The sequence below is a fragment of the Lactuca serriola genome, chromosome 2, assembly GCF_051521515.1.
Source record: "Lactuca serriola cultivar US96UC23 chromosome 2, Lser_US96UC23_V15, whole genome shotgun sequence".
Lineage (NCBI taxonomy): Eukaryota > Viridiplantae > Streptophyta > Magnoliopsida > Asterales > Asteraceae > Lactuca > Lactuca serriola.
This window is the reverse complement of record NC_136409.1, coordinates 3,721,038-3,731,458: the sequence shown is the minus strand read 5'-3', so window position 1 is coordinate 3,731,458 and position 10,421 is coordinate 3,721,038. Positions and strand designations below refer to the sequence as shown.

General features: G+C 32.7%; 1 protein-coding gene and 1 pseudogene across 1 annotated transcript; both read left to right on the top strand.

Moving 5' to 3' along the window:
• Nucleotides 1-1,288: 1,288 nt before the first annotated feature.
• On the top strand, nt 1,289-3,724 carry LOC145085901 (outer envelope pore protein 21B, chloroplastic-like). The gene is made up of 5 exons (XM_079023585.1): nt 1,289-1,587; nt 1,864-1,938; nt 2,030-2,182; nt 2,726-2,824; nt 3,419-3,724. The coding sequence occupies exons 1-5, from the start codon at nt 1,435-1,437 to the stop codon at nt 3,500-3,502; spliced, it is 564 nt and encodes a 187-aa protein (XP_078879711.1). The 5' UTR covers nt 1,289-1,434; the 3' UTR covers nt 3,503-3,724.
• A 1,646-nt stretch (nt 3,725-5,370) lies between these two features.
• Nucleotides 5,371-7,052, top strand: LOC145088775 (monolignol oxidoreductase AtBBE-like 13 pseudogene; annotated as a pseudogene).
• The last annotated feature ends 3,369 nt before the right edge of the window (nt 7,053-10,421 follow it).

The following is a 10,421-nucleotide window of genomic DNA, read 5'->3' as shown; positions in this document are numbered from 1 at the left end:
TATTTTCTCAAAATCTATCATTTCCAAGTCATTAAGTCTTTCTTGTGAAATTATTGACCGTAAGTAGAAACTTAACAACTTCAATATTGAGAAGCTTGTTTTTAAAGACGTAACAATTAATAGAATAGTCAGCAAAACTATATATGCATCAGGAAAACAATTGACTTCTTCATATATTTTAAAACATTGGTGGGTTAGTGGTTTCACTTGGTAAGAACTCGTCAACAAGATATAACTCCAAATTAAGTTCATTGATGTCAACATCTGATTGCTTGCTATATTTAAGTGCAACTTCAAGACGGATACAACACAAGTTAATATATTTGTCATCAAATTCCTTCAAGTTTTTGGAAGCAAAATCAGAATTCTTTCATATTTATTTTATTGTTCAGATCTTGTTTTAAAAGATGTCATCGACTGAAATTAAAACAATCAAACACAAAAGAAACAACATAAGTAGGTCGATTCTAATTTTGAAGCACAACAAGTGAGCATCAGATTTATAAGAAAATCGATTATAATTTTTGAAATTGAAACAATAAATTAATCACAAATATGAAATTGAGCGATCTTATTGGATCTTGAAACTTACAAATTTGACTTCCGAAACTGATTTTGAAACAATCAGTTAATCAACAGTGAAACACACACACCTTCAACGACTTAATTAGCGGGTTCAAGAGAAGGAGTAACGTCATAGGGACTTCCGACTTAGATTTGCGAGAATCAGAGGGTGAACTGACTTTCTCCTGGTGATACCCTTGAATCAATTTTGTTTCCGGACCTGGATTACTAGTCTCCTATTATGAATCCTACGTAAAAATTGGGGCCCCTCCATGATGTGGGTCCTATGCGGTCGCCCACCTCGCACACCCTCAAAAACTCCCATGAATGTCAGATATAGATGTTATCAAACAATCCTGATTTTGTTGCAAATTATGTAAGAAAGAAAAAAAAATCATATATAGTAGTAGTCCCTATCATATCTTTAGCCCATTAAACTCCAAGCTACCCTAAGGATGGTGGATTTGTTTAGTTATTAGTCAAGGTTTTAAGTTTTAATTTGAAAATAAAGAAAATATGTGCATAAAGAACTATTATTTTATAAATTATAAGTATATGGTTGTTCAAATCTTTTTTTATAGAATTATTTGTTACTTTAAGTTTTTTTTTTTTTTTTTTTTTGAGGGATAAAATATTATTTTAAAATAAATTAACAATCTAAAGTCTAAAAAGATAAAATAAAGGAGATCACTAAAATAAGACAACTAAATTTATTGCCCAAAGTCCCAAACTTCCAATTTATGCTCCGTTGGCTTTCTATCCACAAGAGGGACAAAATTGCTTACGCCTGAAGTACAGTATATATATGAATCTCCGCCATAGCTAGGGTTTTAGTTTTATCAACAGCTTCTGATAATCCACCTCGCAGAAATGGATACTTCCTTAAGATACGGTGGAGAATCACGCGCTCTCAGGATCGCCACAAACAAGAATCCTCCTACGGTGAAGTACGCCGGAGATGTAAGTGCCCTCAAAATCCACGCTAAGCAGAAGCTCCAAATCGATTCCAACACGCTACTTCAGGTCGCAAATTCACACCATTTGTTTCAAACTATATCTTTTGCTTATCGTTATTGGCAGCAATTTTGAACTGTCTTTATTTGATTTTGTATTTGTTGATCATAAGGAGTTCCGGATTTCTGTTTGGGTTTTATCTGTGTATCAATGACGTTACTGAAAGAAATCAGCTCTTGATTCTGTCGCATTTTGATTAATTTGATAAGAAGATTAACTCCGGTTCAAATTAGGGATTTCAAAAACTTGTGCTTTACGTTGACATCTAATTCTCCAATATTGCAGCTTAGCGGAGAGCTTGATACAGGAACTGGGCTTCCAACTTTCTTGTGTGCACTTATTAGACACTCCTATCCTACTGTATGTTACAATTTCTACCCTTCAATTATGAATCTTGTAGCAAACTAGGCTTAAATTAACAATCTTTAACACATCTACTTACTTGATATAGCTTTCAGCTAGCCTTGGAGCTGGATTGCATTATGATAAAAATGAAAATCTCCATTGCACCTTGCGTGGGAAAAAAGCATATCCAGTTTCATTCAATCGTGATGTGAACTTTGTTCTTAAAGGGCGTTGCAATATTGACCAAGATTTGACTCAGGTTTGTGTGGAAATTTTATTTGTCTGGGTATTTTAGTGGCAAGTCAAGTAATGGGTCAAAAGAAAATGGGTTGACCTGCCAATGTTGTTTTACCTATTATTTCAAATTCATATATAATTTTTATATTAAAGTGCTAAATGCAAGAAATATGCTTTGTATTTGTATGACATTGTTATAATTGGGTAGATAATTCAAAGTAACAATGCTGTAATAAGAAGACATGAAGGTCTATGATATAAAAACAAATCAATGGAAGTACATGACTGTTTCTAGCATATAACAAATACCATGGTCTAAACTATTATCAAAGTAATGATCCTTTTTTTTAACTAAAGCAATTTAAGAGGTTATAAACTATTGAATATAATCCAAGTTTTGTCCATTTTCACAGAAATGATATAAAGCACACATTTGAAAACTTCAAATCAAGATTCGTTTTCCATAAATAAAAAAATGTTACTTTCTTAATTAGCTAGTGTTCAAGGTATGAATATAATTGTGTAATCTCTAAACTTATTTACTTTTTGCTTATCTCTTAAACAGCCAATACCACAGGGAGCTCTTGAGTTGGTATGGAACATTCTAGATTTTCAGAAAGACCAAGATGTAAGACTCAAACTTGGCTTGGAAATCGTTGACAAGGTATTTTCCATATTTAATGTGTCTTTTTGAAAATAATTATTGAAACTTTGAAGGATCATAATTCATATAATCATGCAATGAAAGATAGGGATAGTTATGTAAATTTATATAAACCTTCAAAATCAGCTTTCTTGCAGCTACTCCTTACCCATGATAATAATGTACTTCCCTTTTTAACAGATAATAGCAATATGTAACCTATAATAGCAACATACTTATATTCTTTACACATAGATTGCAATGTATCTTCAATTGAAGGTTTTAAATGATAATAGCAATATGTAACAAATATAAATACATTGCTATTATTTGTAAAAAAAGGATAAAGTGGCGTTGTTTTAGATAAAAAAAACATAAGTAAATAGGTATTATGAGTTAAAAATGTAAGTAGGTTGCTATGATGGATAAAAATAAAGTAGATTGTCCATATTGGTAGAGAGAATAAAATGCATTGGTATTATGTAATTTGGCATTTTGTAACTTATCAACATGTAAAATTGTAATTAGTTGCTTTCTCTAATAATAATAATAAATTTTTTTTGTTTGTTAATTTTATTGGTAATGTTTGTAATCTCATGTGTCTTTTTGTTGCAGATTCCGTATGTACAACTCAGGGAAAACAATTGGACATTTAATGTTGATATTAATGGAAGATGGAATGTGAGATACCACCTATGAGATGGACAATTCATTATGTTGTTGTTTTCTAACAAGTCTCAATTGCAAAAGAAAAAAAAAAAGAACTAATGTGTAGGTTTGTAGAATTAGCCCAAAACTCCTAAATTAAGATTTTTGATACATGCTTGTTATTATTCACAATCAGTCAGTCATCTTGTTAATGCCAAATAGTGTATTTTTGTCTCATGTTAATCCATTGGGCTAAAACATATTATACTCGTATTTCCCCAATTCTAAGACTTTTTCAGGTTTTTAAACAACCATATACTATCTATTAAACAATTATATACTCTCTACTAATGTGCTTTCTGTTTTGTGCCTAAAATATAAAATGTAAACTAAAGGAGTATCCCACATTGAATTTTTTGAAGCTTAGGCGTAGAGGAGAAATATCAATAGGGGAAAGTGAATTTACATGATCTTTGAGAAATTGAGATATTTTGTTTATCAAAACACCTTATTTTCGAACCCTTGTAACATTTTGTGTGTTTGACTGCTATTGAGATGAATGCTAATGGATAAAATTCCAACTTTTCACAAAATCTAATCAAAGGTCAAAAGATTTTCTTGTCATTAGCTTTTGAAAAGAAAAATAAAAAGAGATATAAATGATTATTCTTGAGTCTCGACTACTGTTTCTGTTATAGTAAAATTTGAATGTTAAGTTCCAACTTCTACCACATGTAACATTTTATTTATTAGAGTAAATTACACGAATGGTCCTATAGATTGGGATAATTTGTGCGTTTGGTCTCTAACTAATTTTTTTTTAACTCAGAAGGTCCATATTGTTGTTTTTGTTACGCATTTGAACCATCTCTTACCTAAAAAGACTAGGGAAAAATTGTGGGTAATGTAAGATAAAGTGATGGGGTGAGGTTGGGGTGTGTTTATTTAAATAAATTAAAAAATCAAAGCTAAAATAGTCTTTTTAGGTAAGACAGAGACCAAAAGCATAGCAAAAGCAAACAGCAGAAATCTTCTGAATTAAAAAAATAGTTAAAGACCAAACACACAACTTACCCTAGGACCATTCGTGTAATTTAGGTGTTGTTTGATTTTCTGAAGCAAAAATTCATGAAGTCTGCGGACCACCTCTGCAACCCTCTGCAGTAGAAGAGGTGGACCAAACGGCTGCAGACTATAATAAGAAGCATGTTTGTTTTTTGAACATCTGCATACTGCTGCAGATATTAAAAAATTAAAATAAACTAATTTTATAAACCAAAAATAGTTTTTTAATACGTAAAATTTAATAATGTATAACATTTTGGTAAAAATTAATGATATTTCAGTAAAAAAGAATGATATTTCAACAAAAAAATAAAGATATTTTAGTAAAAAATAATGATATTTCATCAAGAAATTATCATTATTGAATATAAAAAAATGAAAAATAAATTCAATAAGAATAAACGAAAAAAAAAACAGAAAAAAAATATGAAATAAAATTTTAATAACATATAATCAAAATTTCAGCAATAAAAAAAAGAATAATAAGAGGTTGGAAGAGGTTAGAAGAGGCAGTACAAGTGCTGCGCCAAACAGAGCCTGCGCAGAGGTTTTTGACTCAAAAGACTTTTAAAAAACAAACAGCTGCGAGATGAAAAGTGCTGCGCGTGTGCTGCGCCGTGCAGCAGTAAGAGGTTTGAAGAGGTTTTTTCCAAAAAACAAACAGCATCTTACTCTATTTATTAAATGTTTTTTTTTTTTCTGATGTTCTTAAACGTTTCAAAAGAAGTCTATTTACCAACGTAAACAAAATCTTCAAGAACTCAATTTTTTTGTTAAATGTCACTTAAAGAAGTAAAGAGCTTATTAAGATGTTATTAAATTGCAAAATTCAATGACACCACCTTAATGAATAAAGAGAAAACTGCCCAAATTAACTTTACCTTTATTTGGTCAAACCTTCGTCAATATAAAATTGTATTTGACCCTCCATCTCATGCAGAAAAAAAAAAACATGGCTTCTTCAAGATTTGTTCTTTTCCTACTACTATCACTTGCTTCATTTTCATATTCACATCAAATCCAAGAAACCTTTTTGCAATGTCTTTCCGACATCCTAGTCCCCAACACTTTCCTCACCCCTGACTCCGCCGACTTCACCCCACTTCTCACCTCCAGAGCCATAAATCTTCGCTTCACAACCCAATCAACTCCCAAACCCGAAGCTATTTTCACTCCATTGAATGAAACCCAGATCCAAACCGCAGTTATTTGTGCCAAAAAGCTCGGGATTCAAGTTCGGGTTAGAAGTGGAGGGCATGATTACGAAGGGTTGTCCTACACATCAATTATGAATTCTAGTTTTGTCGTAATTGACTTGTCAAAGATGCGTGGTATTAACGTCGATACTACTGAAAATTCTGTTTGGGTGGAGGCCGGAGCCACCATCGGCGAGCTTTACTATCGAGTGGCGGAGAGAAGCAAAACCCTAGGATTTCCAGCTGGGATTTGCACGAGTTTGGGTGTCGGTGGACATGTCACCGGAGGTGGGTATGGAACGATGATGAGGAAATATGGTCTTGCAGCGGATAATGTGTTAGATGCAAGAATCATAAACGCAAATGGAGATATTCTTGATCGGAAATTGATGGGGGAAGATGTTTTTTGGGCTATACGTGGTGGTGGCGGGGGTAGTTTTGGAATCATTGTTTCATGGAAACTCGAACTCGTCAATGTCCCTGAAACTGTGACTGTGTTCGCTGTTACCAAAACATTAGAACAAGACGCCACCAAGATTCTTTACAAATGGCAAGAAGTGGGTTCGGTTTTTAACGAAGATCTCTTTATCAAAGTCACTTTGGCTGGATCGAATGTATCGGGTACAACTAATAAAACAGTAAGTACAACTTACCAAGCATTGTTTCTTGGTGGAATAGATAGACTCATGCAGATCATGAACGTGAATTTTCCCGAGTTGGGTCTACAGAAAGAGGATTGTATTGAAATGAGTTGGATAGAATCTGTAATGTTCTTCGCTGGATACCCAAGAAACGTGCCACCTTCTGTCCTCCTTGAAGGAAAACCATCTTTCTTGAACTATTTTAAAGCAAAATCAGATTTTGTGAGACAAGTAATTCCGGAATCAGGGTTAGATGAAATCTGGAAGATAATGAATGAAGAAGGAAGTCCATTGATGATATGGAATCCATATGGAGGAATGATGAACGAGATTTTAGAGTCATCGACCCCGTTTCCTCACAGAAAAGGGGTTCTTTTCAAGATTCAGTATGTAGCATCATGGATGGATCCTGTAATGGAGGAGAAGCATGTCGGTGTGCTTCGGAAGCTCTACGAATGCATGACCCAATATGTTTCAAATTCTCCAAGAGAAGCCTATGCAAACTTCAGAGATCTCGATCTTGGAAGGAATGATAAACATGAATTCATTTACGATATAGATGATAAAAGACTTTCTTGGGGAAAGATGTATTTCAAAGATAACTTCGAGAGGCTGGTGGCAATCAAGGCTGATTTCGACCCTGATTACTTCTTCATCCATGAACAGAGTATTCCGAGATTGTCGAGAGGGACTAGTTAGTAGAATCAATTATGAATAATGCATTAATTTTGTTTGTCATATTCATGCCTTTGTATGTGGCTACGCTTTAATTATATCTCATAAATGTGGATTTGCATCACTAAGGAAAACCAAAATGTGGTTAATTATTAACTAGCACTAATATTAGAAAAGCCTAAATTTTTAACGCGTAATTGAAAAACGCCATAATATTTTTTTTATTATTGTTATGACCATAACTTATCGTTCTAGCCCACTTAACGAGTTTCATGGTTAACTTGGTTATTTTTTTGCAAAATAAGTCCTAAAAAGTTCAAATTTGATCCTTAAGGTTTGCAAAAAATTACACCACATGATTTTTTAACTTTTTTTTTTTTTCGTTTTTTATATACTTTATTTATTTTCGAGTTTTTATTTTTATTTTTATAATAAATGTACATACGTTTTTTATTTTCTTTTTATATATACTTTATTTAATTTCAATTTTTTAACTTTTCAACAATTTGATTTTTTTACGTGTTGTTTCTATTTTCTAGCGTATATAACTATATATAGAGTATATTAGAGTTTGTTTTCCGTCTTTTTTTTGTTTTTTTTTATTTTTCTTTTCGTATTATATTTTTAGTTTTTTCTTTTTTTTTTATTTATTTTTTTCTTATTTTGTTTTCCAATTATTTTTCTCAGTATTTTTAACTTTTTAATGATCTTTTTCAAAAAACATAAAATGTATTAATATATTAGAGTATATTATAATTTTGATAATTTATAGTTTTTGTAACTTTTTTATTTTATTCAAGTAAATAAAATATTTATGTATATATTTGTAATTTCGGTCCAACTTATTTTCTTTTTATTCTTTTTTTTCTTTAGTGCTATTATATTTATGTTACGAAAAAGTAAAAATTAAAAAAATTAGATTGTTTATTAAGAATTAGTGTTTCAATGTGTTATATAACTTGCAAATTAAATCATATTTCTATATGTGATATCAATAGTTTAAATTCAATATAATATTTTTCAATTTGATAATAAACTAAAAGAAAGAACAAAAAATATAATAATAGTCGGTCTCTATAAAAAAAACTTGTTATAGTAATTCAAATTGAATTCAAGTTCGTTTACTTGAATCAAAATAAATAAAAATATTAGAAAAACCATAATAGAAAAAAAAAATAGTATTGGAATGTAAATATTGTACATATGCATTAACCTAGTTTTAGCCCATAGGCCCGTAGGGTTTCATATGTCTAGGGATCCTGCCTCTTTATATACCCTGACATCTTCTTGTAATAGGTGTACAATTAACAAGGTTATTTTCACTCTAAATCTATTTTCTAGTTTACATGGTATCAGAGCGAGGTTTAGGGTTGGAGGGTTTTTTGCATTGAGAGTACTGTTCACGAAGTACGGTTCATCGAGCACTATTTCGACACTGTTCATTGGTACTGTTCATCAGTGTTCCAGTACCTTGTAAGTGCACCATTTCCTGATTAGGGCATCCTGTGAGTGCCGTTCTCTTTTCTTATTTGTTTCTAGTTCGTAAAGATGTCCGGAGGAGACAAATCATCTAGCAGCAGTGGTCCACGAGTACCTGAGTTGCTTCCGGTAATTGCTAGACTCACCGACAACAAACTTAATGGCTCCAATTTCTTTGAGTGGAACAAAACTATTCAGATCTACCTCCGAAGCATGGGAATGGCTTCTCATTTGACATCTGATCCCCCCAAAGGTGATGATTCTGATTTGTGGCTACAAAGTGATGCTCGTTTGTATTTGCAGATTGTCAATACTGTTAAGCCTTCTGTCTCTTCTCTGGTTAGTCACTGTGAATATGTGAAAGAACTTATGGACTATCTTAACTTCTTATATTCTGGACAAAGCAACATCTCACGAATCTATAGTGTTTGTAAGTGTAACATCCCCAAAATCTCGGCCAAAAAAGACCGATTTCATTTATGCTTTTTAAACGTTTTCAGATTAAATCATTTTAGTTTTTAAAAGAGATGCAGAATTTGTTCCCCAAAACAAAACATGATAAAATAGATATTTATCAAAACATTCCATAAAGAGATATGATTTCATTTGACAATCAAAGGTCGGGATGTCATGTTCCGATACAGATCATAAAGCATAAACGATAGCATTACAAGTCATTCAACAAATATATATATATATATATATATATATATATATATATATATATATATATATATATATATATATATACAGACTTGTAAACAAAACAACTTGATATTTCGCCCATCTTAAGCTCTTGCGCCACTTCCTGTAAAACAAATCAACTGAGTGGGTCAGGATTGGGAGCCTGGTGAGCATATAGGGTTTTCAACCCACAATAAATATTTAATTTCAACAATCAATAATAAACCCGATTACCCGTTCCCGTTATCCTCACTTTACGTTCCTAAAAATAACAACTATTATAAGGAACCTAATTCAGGATTTTCATTCGAGACGGACATTACTGCAGAGGGGCTTCCTCAACAATAAGTGTCCTAAAGGCAACTATGTGGGGGATAGAGTACACCGGTGAACACGTCGTTCACAACACCTACAGGTTATGAGCCTGCTAGTGTTCCACAAGACAGTCTAGAATAGTTCGTGGTCGTCATCCATACTATGCTGAATGACTAGAATAACACCAACAACACCGAGGCCTCTCATCTGTTTATTACACACCAACTATCTACCCATGTTCTACCCAACATATTAGTAGATAAAAATATACATTTTTATACATAGTTTAAAAAAAACCTATATAGCATGCTTTAATCAATACATATTCCACATAACAGATGAGCCACAAACACATAACACATATTTCATAGAGAATAAATCAGATCTATGAGATAGAAGAGAGTAAATATACATTCACACATATAACAACAAAATATATACATGTAGCACGTATTTTATATAAAATACTTCATAATATTGTGTTGGAATAAAAATAACTACACACTCACTTGATCAGAAGATGATCAGGCAGCACTACGGCTTGCGGAAGAGGTGTTTCTCCGTAGATCTGGAAGATCTTCACAAAAACCGGCTCTTCGCGGGCAGGGCTTCGGCTCGGGAATAACGTTCTTCGGGATCTTGCTTCGGGGTTCGGGAATATTACCAGGGCTTCGGGGTATACACGGCACGCAAATTGAGGCAAAAGGTGAGAGAAGAAAGAGTTTGAACAAGGGAAAATGGCTGATATTGGTTTCTATTTATAGGCTGCTGGGTTTGGGATTACGCTGGGCGTACTCAGTACGCTGGGCGTAACTTGGTTATGCTGGGCGTACTTTGACGTCACTGCATGCGTCGATCAGTGGCACTCGAGTATTGGTCAGACAAGTTGCATCCTCTTTAGTACGCTGGGCGTAC